The sequence below is a fragment of the Mya arenaria genome, chromosome 3, assembly GCF_026914265.1.
Source record: "Mya arenaria isolate MELC-2E11 chromosome 3, ASM2691426v1".
Classification (NCBI taxonomy): Eukaryota; Metazoa; Mollusca; class Bivalvia; order Myida; family Myidae; genus Mya; species Mya arenaria.
In genome coordinates this window covers 74,309,789-74,332,305 of record NC_069124.1, presented here as the reverse complement: position 1 = coordinate 74,332,305, position 22,517 = coordinate 74,309,789, and the positions used below count along the sequence as shown (strand labels likewise).

The window sequence follows — 22,517 nt, the reverse complement described above, 5'->3', positions numbered from 1 at the left end:
ATGCTCAAATTTAAAAAAGTTTGAAGTATTGACCAGAATATATACATATATATATTCATCTTTTCTTTATGATTATGGATTTATTCCCAACTAGAGTCCTTCATTATAACCAAGACTGCCAAAATTGTATTAGTTTAGTCTGATGGAATTCTGTGCCATATACAATAAGTGTCTAACACTATACTGAACTACTTACTGGTTGTGTTGCATATGACAGCAGCGTCATTGCAAATCTTGGTGTTCCCCTGTGGAGCCCAGTAACCCTCGTGCTCACACTCCAATATCGAGGCCTCGTTCCCCGTGCAGTTGATGTTATCCATGTGAACGAAGCCGGAGCTAGGTCGTGTCTGCCGTCCGCTCACACGCCCGTCAGTGTAGCCGAGCTGGTGACACAGAACGCTGGCATCAATGTCATTGAAGTTTGTGTTGCAAACTCGGCCCCACTGGTTGTCATACTTGATTTCCACTGTGCCATACCAGCGATCCGACAGACGAAACTTGATATCATTGTCTGAAATAATAAGGAACAAATATGTAAACAACACTATAACATCCAATGAGTTTTTCATAAAAGCCCCACTGCTGTAATCTAATTTTGTTTGAAGATGTTAAACAATTATGATTTTCAAAATAACATCACAGAGAGTCATGAAATAAAGACAGGACCTATCATTTTGTAACTGATTCAATGTTGTTTTTTTCATTATTTTATGACTGTCTCAATATTTAAAGAAAAAAATAATTTATCAGCTTGCTGAAAGAGATACCAGTGTAATAGTTACTTCAAATTAGCAGTGTCACACATACTGCAAATAACAAAAATGGAGAAACTGAACATTTTCTCAACACCACTGTTGGTGTTATCTTGACCGCTTTACATTCTGGTGTTTATTGTCAAAGAAGAACGATTACTGCTCAACTTGAGTTTAAGGGTTCTCTGACTTCATTTACTAGCATAAAAGACATTAAAGCTTGTTTTTCCAACAATATTCGGTCAAGGTTTCATGCCGCTGATATCAGGAGACTGTATTGATCACCAAAGTCTTGTTCTCATTTCACCAAACTATTGCATTTTGAGGAAACATTGGAAAAATTGTTATCTAATATACACCAACTAAACAGACGGCCAATGTCAAATATTTGCCCATTTGATGATTGGCAAATGGAAACATGGTAAAATACAATAAAGAACTAATGTATCATAGGACAATTTTCCCGTTGAGATGTTCTAAAATTTACTCCTTAACATTGTTTTCTGAACATTATTGAGTGGCAGTGTTTGGTTTAAATAAACAGACAAGGTTAGAAAGCCTGGTTTAGCACAGTCTCAAGGACACATGGGTATAATGAATGCTACAAATTGTTTCTTCACAACCCAATGCATTTGAGCAGGTAGTTTGTATCTGGATAAACTACTCCGTATTTACATTCACTGACTCGTCACTAATGCCTGTATTGTCTCCTATGTCAGATAACACTAATTACATTACAGTCTTACACCAAAAATGCATTCATGAAGACACCAAAACAAGGCTAAGTGCTTGACTGCAGCTAATTTAATGCCAAAAACTGGCACTCATACCTCAAATAGCATGGACAGCAGGGCGAGCCTCTAAGCATAGAATCAGGGTGTCATATACACAGTGTTTCAAGAATTGAATGACACTAACTTCATAAACAAGTCACATGTCAAGGTCGACGACATGACAGACTGTAAAGAATGTCTCCACCCTAGCTTAACACACGAACATTACACAATTAAACATACTGACACATAACCAAATGAAAAGTATATTTTTCAATAAAGGCCTACAATTTAAAAGATAAAGAATAATTTCTATGTTATGATTTATTGAGCAGTTTATTTCCCAAGGCTGTGTTTTATCCACAAAGATTGTTACAATTATGTTTTATTTCTTCTGCTTTGGCCTTCAGTAGGCTTACTGCCTTCTGTGTGACTTCAAAAACATGAAATATAGTTGATCTCCAAAAAGTCCATTGTAAAACCATTATTCAATCTTGTGCAGTAAGTGTACACCAGTTGTGTTTAAACATAGTCATGTTTGTCTGGATCAATTACTTGTTTTGGATCAACAGAATACAGCAGCCAATAAAATATACGCTGAACTTGCATGATGCCTCGACAGAATTTGAGTACTAAAAAGTCAGCTAAAAAGAATAGTAATTCTAAACCCTGAAGGAATTGTGATATTAGGATACATTTCATTGTTGGTTTGAGGTCGTTGAACTGTTTTCTTCAAAAAAAGGCCACAAATAGACACTTATTGATGAAAGATCAAAACTACTTAAATATTCAAGTCTCAAGGAAACAAATTAATATTGAACAATAAAAATCACATTTGATCAGGTATTTGCTTTAAAATTGTGATTAATTTATAAAATGTCTTGAGCACAGGGATATGACACTGTCACACAAAAGAAGCCTTACTGAAAGACTCAGCCCTTTAAAGTGTAGTAAAATTAAAATTAGACACTAAATGAAGTAATGTCTCCTCACCTGGGTTTTTAAAGCAGAGCACCCCAGCTGCCCTGCGATTGGAGTATGTCGTTATTGGGTACTGGCATCCAAGATCCTCCCCAAACCCCTTATGGCTGCACTCAGTGAACGGCACATTAGGATCAGAGCAGTTGAAGCGACCTACGGCGATCGGTAGATTGGATTGGTTAAAGGAGTAGAAGTATGAAACCCCGCCCTCAAACTGAAGGGCTTGGCAGGCCGCATCAGCCTCGGTGTCCGTCCAGCCCAGGTCACAGACAGGGCCCCAGAAACCATACTTCTTCACCCACAGGCCACCATAGTTTTTACTGCTGCGCAGCTGTACCTGCATTGGCTCTGAAACAAGTAAATTTTCATTTTATTAACCATGAGGGAGTGTCATTGACTGCAAAAAAGTAGAGCAGTCTGTCATTTCGATGAAAACAAAAACAACTTTTTTTTTCCCTGTTGAAGGCCAAATGATATCAGACAAACATGTTGCAGATAAAATTACCATAACATTTTCAGGCAAGAGAGGGAATGCCCAAACTAAATGAACCTATTAAACAAAACAAGAAAAAAATCAAGCTCTTCATAAATTTTAAGTTCAAGCGGCCAAATCATTAAATCATGGAAATTCTGTTTTTAAAGCTGTTACGCCACTAAGCCTGCAGACTTTTATTACCGTAAATTTGAATCTACAATCAGCAGATTGACATAACATTTTATTTGTTTTAATAACACTTTCTGTGAAATTCATTCTTGGCTGTCCGACACAAGGTGCCATTTTCTCCCTTATCGCCATCCCTTTTATGCAGCACCCTGTCCGTTTTAAAACCTGACTACCCTACATAAGGTGTATGCCCCAATGGCAGTAAACGAAAGGAAAGCCTACAATGTTGTCAACATTTTTATTCCACTCTAATATAGCATTGTAAAAAGAGCATTTTTTCTCATAACTGATAACCATTCAAGGTTCCGGCAGCATACTTTAATAACTCAATCTTAAACATCCAAAGCACAAAGAAGTAAAATTTCAAATCAAATAGTGAAGTAATTTGTATGAAAAAAAAATTAGAGCTGGTGCAGGAATGGAAAGGTTTTAAAAAGGTGTTAAACCCATGTATCAAAATTTATTTCATTCCACTGGCTTTTTTTTTAGTAAACACCCCGACAATTCTTTTTGCAAATTGCAAGTTAAAGAGGGGTCATAACTCGCTAAAACATTCATCAATTCTAAGTGAAGTCCAACTTGACCTGAATTTTTAAAACACAAAAATTAATTCAATTTGTTGAACCCCTTAAGCTCTATATTTATTTGTGATGAAGGATTTAAAAAAAGAAACCATCAAATATTGGAGAATTGATTTGACCAGTATTTCATTGTGTTAAACCAATGTACCAAACATTATTTAAACTTATGGTACTAGTCATAAGTTATCGTCCGAACATCATTTTTGGGGGAATAAGTTGAAAAGGGGACATTACTCCATAAAAATAGTGGTTTGTAGCCAAAGTCAAACTTCACCTTAAACATGTGTACCAAACATAATTTATATCTGTCAAACATTCCATGACACACTATTTTTTGCAAATTCTAAGTTGAAAAGGGGCCATAATTCCATCAACAAGAGCTGTTGTAGACCGTGCTCCGGACTATACCCCGCTTTGTGTTGGAGCATAAAGTCCATTAAATAAACTGTATTGACAATCTGAGTTTGACTCCATAGTCTTTAATCTTCCACCAGAGCAATATTTGTATTTAGAAAGATATGGAATAAAGATATATAATTGAGCGATGTCCGTGAACAATTGCGTCAAGTATTAAATTAATTTTGATCAATGGCATTCAAATATAAGCAAAAATCGCTTAATACCCTTATTTTTAACAAAAAATGCAAGTTAATGAAGGGCCATAATTTGTATTTAATATCATACAGAGTTGTCTAACTGAACTGTGTGATGGCCGTAAACAACTACGTGATGCATGAAGTCCATTAAATGAACGGTACTGGAGATCTGAGTTAAATCCAGAAGTTGCCCCAAAACTTTTACCAAATTTTTAAGTGCATTAAGGGCCAAAATTTGTATTGAGAATAAATAGAGTTACGTAACCTTAATGTATGATGGCAGAGAAGAATGAAGTCAATTGAATGAAGGGTATTGGAGTTATAAGTGAAAATCACAACTAGAACTTTAACCTGAAACACAATGTGACCAAAAACTAAAACCAGTGCCCTAAACCTTTCACCTACATCAGAAGTCAATCAGAGGCCATAATTTGTATTTTATAGGACGATATGTCATAATGTTACCTAATTGAGTGATGGTCCAGAACAACTGTGTAAAGTATGAAGAATGAATGGTTAGAATAAAAGGTATGTTATGAGTGAATATGGCAACTTGCACTAAAACTTTTAACAGCCTGACATCAACACCTGGTCAAGAAGAATAGCACTCATTACTCTTCGAATAATCGAGCTAAAAATCAGCATTTTGTCCTTGACCTGTATCCTATGGTTTTTAAAAATGAGTACAAAAAACTATTTTAATCTGTCAACCACGAGTTATCGTCCAGACCAAACCCACCAACCCACCCACATGCTCACTCCTGTTTGTTGAGGTAAAAAAAATATTTTTTCAAACAACCAAATGATGTGTCTACATTATATAACAGTATGGTAGTTTGCAACTAATATTACCCTGGTTATGAGAAGAGAAAGATTGCATGTTTTACAACCATGTAGACATCACTGCAAAGATTACCCAAGTCTTGAGGATATGAGAGTGTTTAAGATGTGGGAGCGACAGACTCACCTTCCTGAATAGCCTCGTTACTACAAAACAGGGTGACGTAACTCCGGGAGATGCAGCCCCACATCTTGTTCATGTCGCAATCGTTCAGGTTCGTGTTAGTTCCATTTCTACAGCTCTTCATCTTTAAACCAACAATTTCGTAGTTGTTGCCGAGAGCTGACCCTGAAAGCATACCAAGACAAAATAAGTACACACAATCTTAAAAATCAAAAAGACTGATGCTTAAGAAATATTATTGAAGATAAAATTGTTCTTATTGAGACAAAAATCAATTCTGATATATTACCCTAAGATAATGCAAGGCAAAGTCCTATCATTCAATAAATTAAAATTAAGTTGTGGTCATTTTATTGAAGGACTAGTTCAGGTAGTGTATGTTCAGGTAGCCACTAACCTGGCTGGAATCTGGCGTCAGTATACTTGAGCTGCCGGCAGGCGACTTTGGCCATGCTGTCATCAAACATATCATCACACACAGCATAGTATGGCCCTGAGGGGTCTAGCTTGACCTGTAGAACACCATAATTTGCCGCCTTGGACCCCACCAGTCTTACTGTAAGTAGGCATAAAGCACATTAGTAACAATTATATCAAGATTCGGTTTTCATGATTTCATAGTCATGTGTCCCAGAACAGTGGATTAAGGCCTTCCATCTAATAACATATTAGTCAACAAGGATTAATTGTATACAATAAAGTTTACATGAATGTGCATTTAGTTAGAACACAGATAATATAATTTAACTACCTAACAAAGATAGTGACGTGACAGTGGTAAACAGAATGTAGATCTGAGATGATGACTATCAATTCGGTTAAGAACCTGCATGTTGGAAAATATGTGAAGTAGTGGGAATACTGATACCCTAAATATTAGGCAAATAGTGAGCTATTATGAGACTTATGTTAACATGTAAAATCTTAATACATGTAGCTAGAACCATTTTTATGGTTTTTTTTTATAATTACATGCAGAGTGTGGCTCTTCAGAAAAATAAATGGGGAAAAAATGTTTGATACTTAAATCAAAGGGACGTAACTCACATCGCCTCAAATGAGTTATTTCGACAATGTAAAATCAGGACATAGTGATTAAAACAAAAAATAAGTAAAAGTAAAACAAACAAACTGATATATATATTGAAATATATTGGTATGATTAGAATTTACGTGAAATCATTCTGTATTAAAATAATCACTAAACATACATAATCGAAATGCACGGAAATCGAAATTAAAACTTCATAATATTAAAATGCTTAATAGTTGTTATTATCATTTAACAGTAGGGGACAAGCATTCATGTCTATATTTTCACAATCACCGGACAAAAGTTCCAATTTTTTTACCTGGTACATTGAAAGTATGAACATAAAGCATGGAATTGCACTTCGGCCACACCAAATTAATAACTTGTTCATCGGATTTCCCGCACCTATTTCTTCAGAAAAGCAAAAAAATATTTTTATTTTTTAATCACGTGCGCCCGCACCATCCAAAAAAAAATTGTTATTTTTTTACGAGCGCTAATTTGTTTAGTAGAATGTAGCCTTCTCCCTTATCACCGCGTTTTTCGATCGTAACAATTATCAAAGCACCGGCTCAATCATGCAGCCGCTCTAATTAGAGTCAATGAACGATATAGACCCAGATACAAGCGTCTAGATGACCGAGACTAAAACACTTCCTGATTCTTGAAATTTACGTCAACAAATGACAATTCTACCACCATTTAAAGTTTTATTAACTTTTGGACAATTGTGTTTGTTTTAATTTGGCTCCCGCTAAAAGTAAACGTATATATACTGGGCAAGAGTTGCTGAATTTTATCGTGAATGACAGCAGTGAATTTGGTTCGGACATGTTTGACGGGAATTTGGATGACCGTTACAGTGAAAAAACAGTTTCCAATCGGTCATCTAAACCTTCTACACCTGTCCAGGTAAAACTTAAGGTGTGTATTTTAATTTCTTTGTTGTTTTGCTGTTAATATAGCAAATATGATGGGTTTTTGTATTATTTGTTTCCTTCAAAAATACACATTTTATGATTTATGCATGTTTGTTTTTATTTTGCTACAGATCAGAGTATAGTGTTTATTTAATTCATATACAATGCATGTACATTAATAGAAAAATAATGTTTGGCCAAGAAACGAGCACCGCCTTTCTTGTGTTATCATCAAACTGTTTCAGTAATGCATACTACATTATACTACAATGAACATTTATGTATAATATTGCTTATTAAAATTTCAGTTTCCTCCGACGCAGCGGATCATGAAATTCCTGTTCCAATGAGGCAACGCTGGCGTGCTTGGGGTGGAGGCCTTGGTCGCCTATGAGTCAATGTTCGTGGACAGTAGGATGACGCTAAAAATTAACCTGACTGACATTCATGCGTGCTTCATGCAATCCCATGAGTTTTACCATTCACACAAAAACATTAAACAAGCCGGATTGTGTATATTTTGTAAATATTAGTAAAAAAGGATTAAAAAAAATGGTGTCAGACTGTGTGATTGGACTGCTGTACTTATTATAAATGTAGTAAACAATGGTTCACATTGTGTTATGTTTGATTTTAAACATCTTTTTAGTTATATCAAACTTGAGGTTTCCGATAAATACCAGATAAAATACTATCAATGAATACATATACCAATTCAGCTACATTGCAATCATTGATTTTGAGATAATTATCGGTGTCTTTTGATTTTGATCAATTTTCAAAAATTCTCAATCATTGTTTTATCCCTACATCCACAACATGTGACAGCTAAAGAATATTAACTGAAGTAGGAATTAGCACAAATCCACAAGCCCTTCACTGATGATAATCCATTCAGAGAATTGATTATCACTGACCTGCATTTTAAACGAACAAATATGGATAATACTTTCTATACAGTAGTCATAATGAGCACAAGCTCACGATCCCTGCATTTGATGAATGCGTTAAGGGCTTGCTCATATTCTGGGGTTTTAAAGCAGGGCAAGGGCCTGTGTAAGAGTTTGGGCTTGTTTTTACAAAAGTCTTATTTAAAACTTATGGTCTTGTGACAAAATCCCAAATCTGCAGGAAGACAGCAATGAAGATTGGAAACTATTTGAATTGGCCACCACTCCTACCCTATATCATGTATGCCTTCAGACTGTTATTTATTATCTTAATATAGTAAACAAAATATCCATATAATGGTTTGATCCTGAAAAATGACTCAATAAATTAACATTTCATAATCAAAAAGTATCAAATATGGTATCATAAAATATGGCCAACATGGGTACCCCGGTTTGTTTATTATCAAACAAATCATGTAAATCAGAAAAGAAATCCACAAATGGTAGCTGATCCAGTGATATCTGTGCCTAATATCAAACATTCACTCCTGTATTACCACAAGGTTTCAAACACATCCCATATGTTCCTAGTGAACTGTGACTCACTGCTTGGTCGCTGTGTACTGTGTGTATTTTACATCATGTGCAGCAAGTAAAAGCGTTACATGAAACTCATGACAAAACAATAATATTGTGGAGATTTGTATTTGTTTGCAGGCAGGGATGATTATCATTCAAAACCTTGAACCTAATGTGATCTTTATACACAGTTTATTTTAACTATCTTTCAAACCAGCTTTTTTTTTTCTTTTCTGGCTCTTAATAAACAGCACATGTGTAAATGTGTAAACACAGAACATTAAGGTACAAAATCTGGAACGTCTGAGCTTGTTTCTGTGCCTCTACAGATTGTGAAACAATATAAGCAGTACTTTCAATTGTGTATGGCAACTTTAAAACATGCACTTTCGTAATGGAAAATAAAATAAATTACAAGTCATAGGCAAGACCTATGTTAGTACTGTCAGAGTCAATATGGCTACTTATCGAAGATGTAGTTATTTCATGTTTTTCGGGCGGCAGGATATCTTCTTCAAAAGAAAATATATTTACAGTGAAACTGCGTTCCCTCAAACAAGCGGTCGTTCGAGAACCGGCGTTCCCTCGAGGTCGGAGCTTGGTCCGGAACTTTTTTCCTTTTATATTCATATAAAATATACCCACGCTGCATCGAAACCTAATTAAGTCGAGCAGTCAAGCAATATCCTCGGTCCCAAGTACACAAATCGTGCACAAAACCTTATGGCTCCCTCGAGGACATAATTTCACACTTTTTCCCGTACGCGTGTTCCAAAATAAACAAACAATTGCTAGGTGTGAAAATTTTCGCAAGTTGTAAAATTGCAATGACAGTTGAAAGGCAACTTGGTAAGGTGTGAAAAACCGTTTTTCACTGTTAACGCATGACTGATATTAGTTGATAATTATGAGAAGTTAATGACGAGAAGTTAACGCTTTAGATGTGGTCAGAAGGTTCTTTGAAATCACTGCCGATGCTGACCGTGATCTTCAGACGCTCTGTACTCTGTCACGTCACATTACGATTGAACAGTTTCGCGAAACCGACAAGATGCGCCAATCAACAATCCTTGATTTTGCGAAACTTAAATCTGACTAATGCCACAATATGTACTGTCATTAAAATGTTGCTTGTTACGAAGATGTGCTTTTTAAAATAAACATTTCTATTTATTCGTTTATTGTTTTTTCTTTTGCGTTTTACATTTAGTTTACGTCAACCTTTGAACATATAAGCGATTTCCACAACGCAACACATAATCGGTGTCTTAGTAAACAGTCTGTTTGACGACTTCAAACTTAAAATACACTGAAAGATATTTTATATCAAACTGGAAAAATTGAAAATCGGGTCGTTCGAAACATCGGTTCCCTCGAGGTTTTGGCTCAGTCCCTGGCGACCTCGAGCGATCGCAGTTTTACTGTTATTAAAATTAAAACTTTTAATACTACTTTAAATTTAAGTGTCAACCTAAGCTGTGACTCTTATACATCATAACAATCAACTTACTGTCTCTGATAGCGACTGGTTTGCTGCAGGAGATGGTGGTGTATTTCATGTCACGTCGGTCATCCTGATTCATGTTCATCGTTTCAAGGCAGCGATCCCCATCCAGATAGAGGCCAGAGCATGACTCCAGCTGCGTCTCGTTCCCTGAGCAGCCAAACACTAGAGGCGCTAGCTTTACTTCCTGGTTCGCACAGTATTCCATCATTTCTAAAAAAGTAAAATCGTTATTGGTCATACTTAATCATTTCTAAAGAAGTCAAACAGTTACTGGTCATACTCCAATTGTTCTCAAGAAGTTGAACAGTTATTGATCATACTCCATCATTTTTATAGCATTCAAAGTGTTATTAGACATTCTTTCTAAAGAAGTCTAACAGTTTTCGGTCAAAGACCTTCATCATGCACTTCACGTATTAGCAACTCTCGTCTAGCAAAACAAACTATATTTCCAAGACAGTTATCAGGATTGTATCAAGAATATTTAACAGATAATTTTCCACTTCACTTAGCATACAAATATCTTAAGTGATAAAATTACCAAAGTGGAAGACTCCTTCTGAGAAGCCGAGCTGCCTACAGATGGCGTTAGTGTCTTCCTTGCTGAACATGGTCTGTTCGCCGCAGATACAGTACCAACTATCCCTGATCTTCACTTCCAGAACTCCGTAACTCGTCTCCTTGCGCGTCTTAAGTCGAACTGCACAAAAACAAAAATGAGAGATGTTTTTTTTAATCATACACTGTGTCACATACTAATCATAAACATCTTCAAATCTTATTTAATGTTTAAATTTATTCCAAACATTTATTTGCTATAGACATCCAGTAAAAGACAATGTTTGAACAAGGCCTCAAGAGTAAAATAACATTTAATAAACAAACTGAAATATCTTTATTGTGAAATCCACTTAAAAGTAAAGGCTAATACAAAACTGGTATGCTACATTACAAATTCAGTTGCAACTTCATGAGATTTGGCTAGTGTATCATGCTTACTGACCTTCCTGAATTTGGACGGGTTCTTTGCATAGCAGGTTGGTTCCATGCTTGGTTAAGCAAACATCCTCAGAGAGAACTTCACAATCCTCGAGTCGGTCTTCCCCTGCCCCGCAACGGAATGTTAGTGAAGGTAACATGTCCTGTTGTCGCTGTACTTCATCTAGCGATATAAAAACGATAATTAGAACATTAATCCCCTCTCAGACAAAAACTCAAGACATACAATAAATAATGAAAATATACAGTAAGGATAAAAGAATATGATAAAGTTTGTTTCTTTATGAAACTATACAAAAATGGTAAGTGGTCCATTTCTTTAAAATATATTTCTTTTTTTATTTACAAATTGGGAGTTTTATTTTTCACCATTAGGGAAAACAGGGAGAATGGGGCTTTATTTCCCCCTTGATCTGGTCAGCAAAAAGCAATGGGCATGTATTAATGATTTACTCTAAATAATATAATATAATCCATTAACCCAGTGATTTTATAATTGAAGTTAAACAATGCTAAATTTTATACAATTCTGTTTTAATACCGAGTCATCTATTGAAGATTTTTGTTACCTATTCTGCAACTATTTGTGTCATTACCTGGTGCATCACTGATGCTCAAAATCAATAAATCATGTATGTGTGCGGAAATAGTTGCTGACTGAATAAGATTTACACATTGAGATATTTATTTTGACATGAAATTTGTTAAAATTCACAGTAATTCACACAAAAAAATATTGACATCCAAGAAAATACATCCATATTACTGTCACTTACAAAACTAGGAAAAACAAAAAAATAAGGACTTATGCAAGTGCTAATGAATAAAGTGGGCTTGTAGTAAAAAAGACCTTTACAATTTTTAAGTAATAATATCGAGAAAATCAGGAAGCATTCAGAATAAATCATTATTGACCAATATGTAAAACAGTCATCGAAATTAGACTTTTGGATGAACAAGCCCGAATTCTTATTGTATTGCTTGGCATAAAAGTTTTGAACAAGCCCTGCTATATAATATTCAGAATTTGAGCAAGCCCGGAAGACATTTTACCAGTGCAGGGCTTGCGGGCTTGTGCTAATTTCGACCACTGGTAAAATTGCAAAATCTTTGTATTTTCACAAAATACAAACATACCCTAAGTTCTTCTAAAAACACAAATGGTAAGTTAAGTTTACTTGAAACATAACTTCCAGTATTGATGTACATTTATCACTTCCAAGAAAAAACTAGGGACCCCAAACACAATCCCATGAAAGGTCTCCATAAACTCTTCCTTTATACCAAGTTGGGTCAAGATATGTCAACCCTAACTAAAGTTATTTAGTTTCAACCGTTTTTCTATTTTAAGTAACAGTGACCTTGACCTTGACCCTAAGGACCCCAAACACAATCCAATGAAAGGTCTCCATAAACTCTTCCTTTATACCAAGTTGGGTCAAGATATGTCAACCCTAACTAAAGTTATTCAGTTTCATAGATGAGTTTGACGCCGCCCGGCCGCTCACACGAACAACTATGTGAAAACCTGGTTAATAAGTATCAATGATCATAATTCTGAACCAGTAGAGTATAAATCTTGGACCGGTGTAGATCTCAGACAGTCACAATATTTGTTTTGTTTTCAAATCAAGAGCCTGTTGAAAATCAATCAGGTATTTGAGATGTATCATTTGTTCAGAAAAAGTTACACTTTCCTTATAATTCTTGCATTGTTGTGTATGCAAACGAGGCATGGCGGGTGTCATGAAACATTAAGTTACGACATATTAAAGTAGCCATATATTCTGCTGAACAATATAATTTAATGGTAGTGGAAAGGCTGAAAGGGGGAAAAAATGTTCCAATGAAATATGCGCCTCATATAGCAAAATATATACCCAAACAAGAGCTGTCACAGTATGTGACGAATGCCCCCGAATGTGACATTGACCTACGAACAAGGTCAGTACATGAAAAGTTGATCTTGCCTTTACGTGTCAAATACATATGGCAAGTTATTTTAAATTGCCTCTGAACATAAAAAAATACCACCCATACTTGACAACCTACACTGTTATGTCCTTATATACAGAATTCCCTTGTAAATAAACACTTAGTGTATCTTTCACCTAAGAGGTAGGGACATGGGTCTTGCACACGACACGTTGTCTTCGTATGTGGAACACATGTAGCAAGTGATTTTAAAATCTGTCCATACAAGGGAAAGTAACAGCCCTGAAACGACAACCTATACTCTATGTCCTTATATGCAGCACTCCATTGTGAATAAACACTAAGTGTGACCTTGACCTTTGAGGTAGGGCCACGGGTCTTGCACGCGACACGTCGTCTTGGTATGTGGAACACATTTGGCAAGTTATTTTAAAATCTGTCCATACAAGGGAAAGTTACAGCCCGGACACGACAACCTATACTCTATGTCCTTATATGCAGCACTCCATTGTAAATAAACACTAAGTGTGACCTTGACCTTTGAGGTAGGGTCACGGGTCTTGCACGCGACACGTCGTCTTGGTATGTGGAACACATGTGGCAAGTTATTTTAAAATCTGTCCATACAAGAGAAAGTTACAGCCCGGACACGACAACCTATACTCTATGTCCTTATATGCATCTCTCCATTGTGAATAAACACTAAGTGTGACCTTGACCTTTGAGGTAGGGACACGGGTCTTGCACGCGACACGTCGTCTTGGTATGTGGAACACATGTGGCAAGTTATTTTAAAATCTGTCCATACAAGGGAAAGTTACAGCCCGGACAAGACAACCTATACTCTATGTCGTTATATGCAGCACTCCATTGTAAATAAACTCTAAGTGTGACCTTGACCTTTGAGGTAGGGACACGGGTTTTGCACGCGACACGTCGTCTTGGTATGTGGAACACATTTGGCAAGTTATTTTAAAATCTGTCCATACAAGGGAAAGTTACAGCCCGGACACGACAACCTATACTCTATGTCCTTATATGCAGCACTCCATTGTAAATAAACACTAAGTGTGACCTTGACCTTTGAGGTAGGGTCACGGGTCTTGCACGCGACACGTCGTCTTGGCATGTGGAACACATGTGGCAAGTTATTTTAAAATCTGTCCATACAAGAGAAAGTTACAGCCCGGACACGACAACCTATACTCTATGTCCTTATATGCAGCACTCCATTGTGAATAAACACTAAGTGTGACCTTGACCTTTGAGGTAGGGACACGGGTCTTGCACGCGACACGTCGTCTTGGTATGTGGAACACATGTGGCAAGTTATTTCAAAATCTGTCCATACAAGAGAAAGTTACAGCCCGGACACGACAACCTGTACTCTATGTCCATATATGCAGCACTCCATTGTGAATAAACACTAAGTGTGACCTTGACCTTTGAGGTAGGGACACGGGTCTTGCACGCGACACGTCGTCTTGGTATGTGGTACACATGTGGCAAGTTATTTTAAAATCTGTCCATACAAGAGAAAGTTACAGCCCGGACACGACAACCTATACTCTATGTCCTTATATGCAGCACTCCATTGTGAATAAACACTAAGTGTGACCTTGACCTTTGAGGTAGGGACACGAGTCTTTCACGCCACATGTCGTCTTGGTATGTGGAACACATGTGGCAAGTTATTTTAAAATCTGTCCATACAAGGGAAAGTTACAGAGTCAGACGGACGGACGGACGGACGGTGCGATTTTAATATGCCCACCTTCGGGGGCATAAAAACAATTGGATGGATTTTTATTATACCATTCAATAGTAGTTATTTTTAACTTATATAATCAATATGCAAGACATGATAGCCCTTTTTCCTGAGTTATGGATTTTTTCGTAACCATTATTGAAAGTAAAGCTGCTGGGTGTTAAAGTAAGGAAATTAGGATAATATCAAAGTCTGCATTTTTCGCTGGACACCGCTGATCAACCTACCTCCTTGTACAAAGCGCCCACCACGCGGATGGCCGAACTGCTTGCACGCAATGTTTGCGATCTGCTCCGGCATCTTTTCCTTGTAGCACATTGTGACGTTTGTCATGTTGTCGATACTGACCATAAACTGCTTATCCTCATTGTTGTACACTGCAGTCACAAAAGTAAGAAACATATTTATGTAGTGTGTATTTTACTACCATTACTTTTTACAGTAATAATATATATGTGTGTTGTAACTTGATGCAAGGCATATTCATGAAAAAAATACAGCAAAATGCAACAACCGAAAGCTAAGATCCATTTCCTTTGGGCAAAAAAAGTTCTGATGTCTTGGTTTGTGAACGGAATCTGCAGTATAAAGTCGAATATGGGCCTTTGTTTGTTTGGATTTTTTTTCAAGTCTGGCTTAAACCCTAACCCACAATCAACCTTTACAGAAACATAGTACCCACGCTGTTGCCAAGATCCACCATAAATGGATAAACATAAAAATGTAGTCTCAGAAATTAATGTGGGAACAATTTGTATGTCAAAACAATTACATATTCAATTTGTAATTATCTGTACCTTTACACTTAACTCCCAATACTAAATGGGTTGATGAACTAGAACTGGTTTAGGTAACAATTGGCACAATCGTACTTCAAGACAAACATCCACTTTTGATAAAAGAGCTCCATACTATCAGTAATAAACTGAAAGACTGCAAGTCTATGCTTACACATGCATTCATTTTTACGTGGTTGGGGGACTGGAACCGATTCCTAACACTAAGCTGTATGTTTAGTGGGCAGTTATAAAAAATAGCTTTTTACCATACCTGATATAGTTTGGAGCAGAACTGAAGGGGAAAATATGTTTTGGCTTCAAATATTCTGCAACCAGTCATCAAGAAAGAATAAAAAGGTATTGGGATTTGTTTATGTGGGATTTTTTTTCAAAGATTTGACCTAGTGACCTAGTTTTTGACATAAAGTGACCCAATTCATATTTTTTCAAGAAATCATGCACACAAGAGTTCTGACCAAGTTTCATAACAAATGAATAAAAACAATTGAATTAATGACAGGGATTTTTTCCCCAAAGAATTGACTTAGTGACCTAGTTTTGTCCAAAAGTGACCCATATTCATTTTTGTTCAAGACAAGTATTCTGACCAAATTTCATAAAAAAAATTGTTAGTTTATATCTGATGAAGGCATTACGCCGAAACATTTCAGATAATAAACTTTACATGTTTGTGTGGTTTATTTTATTCATATCCATGACCAAATTTCATAACATTTGGATACAAATAATTGATTTTATGACATTGAATAATAACTTAAACAAAGAATTTTAAACTTAAATGCAGAATTGTGAACGATATCAGCCCACAAGCCCGGTTTTTCGTATTCTTTAAAACCAGCACATTTTTACTTTCTGTTAAGTTTGACTTTTATTTTATGATGTTTTGTTCCGGGAAGTTAATTTTAATTCCGGCATGTAAAAGTCGTTGGTTACTTGCTTGACATTACAAAAAGCTGACTATGTCTCAGACTGTGAATATTGCATACTGACCTCCATAGAGTGTGACCGGTTTGTGGCACATAAGTCCAATACTGCCAATTCCGTTCAAACAAGAACCATTTGTCGTGACATAGCAGGCAGCAAGGTTGGGTACATTGCCAATACAGTCAAAGTTGAAATTAGTCGCTGGTTCGATTCGCCTCCCCTGCATTGATTTGGTCACTATAGAATGAAAAGGAAAGGTACATACATGATTAACGGTACTACTATTACATCGTTGTCATATGTTTGTCTTAGTCTTCTAAATCAGATCTTCACAGAATCTTGAGACATGCCTATTTTTTTTATTTCAGTAATATTTACATAACTGAAAAACTGATTTTTACAATATGTATTGTTGACAAATTTTCTTTACTTAGTTTTAATAAATTCTTTTATCACAATACTTGTCTTCAAACATTAAAAAAATATGTTCTCACATATATATAAGTAAAGGGGGGGATAAGACTTACATATCATGAATGTTCCACCCTCAGGAAAGCCAAGTTGTCTGCAAGTCAGGTCCGCTAAAGTCTCAGTAAACTCATGGTCGCATACAATCGTCCAGTTTCCATGATTCTTGATTTGGAACCACCCAAATGAGTCAATACCCTTTCCGGGGCTTAAAATTTGCACTGAAAAATAAATATATCAGTACATTATTTAGTTATTAAGTTCATAAAACTTTTTAAACTTTAAATCAAAATTTATGATTTATAAGTGTACTAGTTTTCATATCACTACTTTTTTGATCAAAATGTGTTTACAAACAGTTCATTTATTTAGATGTTTATACCCTACAAATTTTAGTTGTAGTACTTATTGCAACCTATTTGTAGTGTCTCACAAAAATTTGAATAAAAAAGATACATCTAAAAATAGCCCTTGTCACAAAATATTGAAGAAACAATAATAATAAAGATGTGTTTATTATTGATTGGTTGACAGTGGGAAGCCTATATGAAGTCAACAAGGCGAGCGCATGTGGCTACTCGTAGGGAGTGAGAGTGGATGGTGTATTGATTGTTTGGAACTTTCAGGAAGTTGCCTGTCACACAACAAACAAGTCTCACAGTCAGGGAAATGGCCCCTCCACAGAGATCTGCCAGACTAGCTTGTAACTTTTGTAAAAGCTCACAGGTGGTATGCTGAACACCGACCTTAGAACTAACACTTTCCAAACTGTGATTGAGGGGTAGGGTTAATAAACAAATATCATTGGCCACACATTTTGCTTACATCTATGATGTGTGAGTCTTTGCTTTTATGCATTAACTAGGACAAGATTTAAGTATTATTTTACCAAAATTTTCAGAAAGTTTTAAGTCATGGTAAATATTTCATTCAGTTAATATAAAGTTTAAACCTTAAAAAATTACATACCCCGGTAAAATAAAGTTTGCTTATAAAGAAAAAATTCACATTGGAAGTTCACAAGATCCTATAAAACTAAAAGCAGACTTTTTCATACACTCCACTCTACACTGTCCATTCTATAAACTCCACTTTGCCCTGTCCTGTAACTGGAGCAGAAATAAAAACAGTGCACAAAAAACAAACATTATGGCTGGTTAATGATACAAACATCGACACATCCATCTTAATGTAAGCCAAATTAGCTTGAAAAATACTTTGGGTTTTTGTTTGTTTCTGCCACACTTTACTTTTAAACAATAGTTTTGTATGACAGGAAATAAGGAATAAATATCAAGTCCATAGTAACTGTTGTTCAATTGTATATTACTTAAAAATATTTGATTTTCAATACTGAGTTATCTGACAGTATGTAATTGTTTTTAGTTTCTACTACATACTTATAACTTTTTATATACAATATAAAAAGATAGAGTTCTGCTTTGAACAGAATTATATTAAGATTAAACATAACTTTTTTTATTTTATCAACCCCAACAAAAGGTAAAATTGCTGTGCTCACAAGGAAACAAACTTGGTCACACTTTTTTCTGTCTTACTTTTAATTTCTAGGCAAAATTAGAAGTTCCAATTAATTAAGAGAGAGAAGTTCTTATTTTAGACAAATTAATGCATTTCTCCTAATCAGGCAGGCCCAAATTCCCAAGATGGTGAGAAACACTGCCATCATGTCAGAAAACACTTCACATACTTTGTGGGATATCAAATATATTGGGAGATATTCTGTGAGTATAAAAAGTGAACTTTCGTAAGTTGCTGAACAGCCTACAATTATAAATTCTTTTACTAGTACTTGGCATAAAACTACTTAATAAGTGATGTAGCCCTGTTTTCTAAATTCCAGGATTTAAACAAGTCCCAATTTTTTTTTACACGGTACAATTCTACAAGTGAAATGCTTGCGGCTTTGGGCTTACTTCTTCAAATACATGAATTTGTGGTACTTTTTCATAAAGTAGGTGTACTACATGTTATGTCCAGAAATCAATGACTCCTATTTTATTTTATTAACTGCTTCACATTGATATTTAGGCATCTCCATGCCAAGTTGCTCTTTTATGTAAAATCCCTACAATTTAGAAGGTAATTTAAAAAAACGACAACTTGTGTTAGAACTGTTAACATTTCCATTTTTCAGGATGGTATAAAAAATTAATAAACAAGGATTTTTTCTAGAAATAGGGAAAAATATAGACAGAAGTGTTGGTATAGACATTTTTCAAAATACTCCTACAGTCCTAGTTTCTAGAGTAAACTAACTTTCACAATACAACATTTTAAAACAGAGGCCTGCATTCCGTAAAATTCATGAGTTACAAATCACATGATTGTTTTTGAAACAATTAAAATACTTTACTGGATACTTCACAAACGTTTGAAAACTTTGAATGTTAAAGTTATTTGAAAATGTTAACAAGATATGTAACAGTACTTTTGAATAAAGGTTTCCAGTCAATGGGGTACATAATCTGAAATATAATATTGAAAATTCAATGCATTAAATCCTGTGTGAATTAAACTTTTGTCATGGGCCACAATTTTAATGAAAAATCTGGTGGCATAAAAGTACTGTTCAACTTCATGTTAATGTTCAACTTGTTAAATGACTAAAAAATATTAAAGTGTATTTAAAGTATTAAATGAATATCAAACTAACTATGCAACATTTGTTACAATGTACATACATGTTAATTGTCAATCCTTACAATTAACAAAATAAATATCAAAAGAATCATAGAATTTTGACAAGAGTGGCATGAGTTTTTTTTACACATCAAAACATCTTAGATGTTCCATAGATCAATGACAGTATTTTTGTGTGTTTGCTCTAATTTAAATTACACAAACCCTTTTAAATTTAACACCTTTTTCAGAAGGGATGAAAACGGGTGCAGGACGAAGTGAACCATTTCACAAGTGAACCAGTTCCTAAGTGTACCATTTCAGGACCAAGTGAACCACATATGTATTATATAGTGGCTATTGTGTGATGGCACACTGCCTGAAAGGTGATAATAACTAGTTATTATCGCCATTTGAATGCAAGACTTCACACATTTGTTACACTGTTAAAGATGTTTGTGTTCTCCTTTATACCCTAGTTCTCACTTTTCTGATGTGATTTGCCTCATCAGTGTTTTATTTTTTCACTAACAAGCCGGCGCGCACCGTTCATGTCAGTAACACTCGGAAGAGGAGTTGACATTAAACAGAGATAGATAGATAGATGTTTATTTAGCTGTTAGAAATTGACTTTTAAGGTTCATGACAATTAATATAGTAGCTATTTTATGATACATGTAGTAACATAAATACAAGAGATGCATTAATATTATGATATTTGTTACAAATCAATAAATGAACAACACAGGTTACAGTACAAATAATTGATGTTAATAATAATAATGTTTAAAGCACATTATACAAAGCACATGGTTATAACAAAAGCACTATATAAATAAATTAAATTCAATGATATGGGCATAAAACATGGTAATACATAATTCATAATGCAATACACAACATGTGTAAATATGCCTACTTATATACAGGCTTTCATACTAATTAAAAAATGTTTGAGTCATATGTCACTATGTCTGTTCACAGCTTCTGTAAGTGAGCTGTTAAATTAGTAATTACCAATTAAAAAGGCCAATTAAAATTAAAGTACAATTATCCATTAATTACACACACACTTATTTGTTTTCGGTACATTATTGAGGTGTAAATAATAAAAATAGAAATTTTTTGAATATATATATGGAATAAAATTCAACAAAGTAGGATGTATTGATAATATATTCTTTATAAGGATTAAATAAAAAGGTATTTTTTTTTCATTTTTCTTTTCCTTTTTTCAAAACATTGGTATATCAAAATACATAATTCTAATAAATCAACACTTTGATATGATTAACAATTTATTCATATTATTTATTAAATCATTTATACTCAGGAAAATTAACTCTGAAACATAATATTTCATTAAGAGAATATTCCCTATATAACATATAGATGGTTCACTTCGTCTCACCAAGTGGTTCACTTAGTCCTGGTTCACTTGGGAAGTGGTTCACTTCGTCCTACATTCGATGAAAACCATGAACTATTATAATATGAAGCCTACACCACTAAACCATTTGGTAGCCAGCTCCTTACCTATCTATCATAATTATTGAGGGATGCAGAATGAAATCAGAAGTTTACAAAAAACAATTTTGACAACAGCAATTTTGGTGGAGTGAATAACAATTTCATTCAAAATAATTAAAATGAAGGAATCTTTTGCATCAGTGATGACTTAAAGATATACAAAAATGTATAGAGAAGGGAGAAACAATGCACACTTTGACAAAAGAAAAATGTCAGTTGAGTTCAAACAGAAAGAAATTAACAAAAACACATGTGAGACACTACAAAAAGGTACGTCTGCTGACCTCTGACCCTACCTTCTTTTACAATGACTACTTCACTTTCAGCACGTGGGGCATGACACAACAAGGACACCAAATAATACAGTCCTACTATATAACTGCCCTTTAAAAACATATTTGAAATTGCTCGACTTCTGATAAATACATGCTAGATGTTAGGTAATATAGCTCTGAAGGGCTACACATCGGGCGCTTTGACCCAGCTCTGAACAAATAAAGCGACTTGACACTTGTTTACACTTCCAATGGCGGTGAGATTATCAATGAATCGACGAGACCCGTACAACGGGCGATGGTTTAATCACGTTTTGGGTGAAAATCTCAATTTTTTTGGTCACGATTACATGATCGTAGCTTGATACAACAATTATCAATGTATATTCCGATATATATTAGAACGAATAAAGTCCATTTTGATGTGTAAATGCATTCAGTGAGTCGTTACACAAACATCCCTGTAGCCTTGAACCCTCGATGATAAAATGTCAGTCAAAAACAACAAAATATGTTACATATTCTCGCTTAAGAACTCGGGTATTAATATCCAAAACACGTTCTTGTAGTAATGTCACTTTAAATCCATCATCTACAAAAATCCTGACTACGTATTCCAATCATAACGTTATTTTATTGTATTTTTAATAAAATGTATTAAACAGGAGCCATAACACTACAGAAAATAAACGTAAACAACCTCGCGCGCTGATTGGTCAATTTACCTCAGAGCTATCGTTTCTGAATATTTTCGTAGTTTCGAAAAGGCAACGCAATGGTCGCTAAATACTTAAACATATAGTCTGTTTCATAATTTGATGTACTGCGCATTTTAGTAAAAGCAGTGTTAAAAGCTCCATTGCCCGTCGCTCGGTATAGCATGGATTAAGTACTGGGAAATTAAGATTTCGCTTACATACTTCCAGGAAACA

The 22,517-nt window shown here is 35.0% G+C and overlaps 1 protein-coding gene across 4 annotated transcripts in view; it reads right to left on the bottom strand.

Moving 5' to 3' along the window:
- LOC128228141 (insulin-like peptide receptor) overlaps positions 1 to 22,290 on the bottom strand; it is a 58,900-nt gene extending 36,610 nt beyond the window's left edge. For all 4 annotated transcript variants that reach the window (XM_052939278.1, XM_052939279.1, XM_052939277.1 and 1 more), the window contains exons 1-11: positions 21,607 to 22,290; positions 17,197 to 17,358; positions 16,736 to 16,906; positions 15,173 to 15,322; positions 11,247 to 11,405; positions 10,785 to 10,943; positions 10,247 to 10,453; positions 5,709 to 5,867; positions 5,315 to 5,476; positions 2,519 to 2,854; positions 197 to 511 (exon numbers count right to left, since the gene is read on the bottom strand). In XM_052939278.1, coding sequence (XP_052795238.1) covers positions 197 to 511; positions 2,519 to 2,854; positions 5,315 to 5,476; positions 5,709 to 5,867; positions 10,247 to 10,453; positions 10,785 to 10,943; positions 11,247 to 11,405; positions 15,173 to 15,322; positions 16,736 to 16,906; positions 17,197 to 17,358; positions 21,607 to 21,706 — 2,080 coding nt within the window. In that variant the 5' untranslated portion in view covers positions 21,707 to 22,290. The remainder of the gene's footprint in view (positions 1 to 196; positions 512 to 2,518; positions 2,855 to 5,314; positions 5,477 to 5,708; positions 5,868 to 10,246; positions 10,454 to 10,784; positions 10,944 to 11,246; positions 11,406 to 15,172; positions 15,323 to 16,735; positions 16,907 to 17,196; positions 17,359 to 21,606) is intronic.
- Between the last annotated feature and the right edge of the window lie 227 nt (positions 22,291 to 22,517).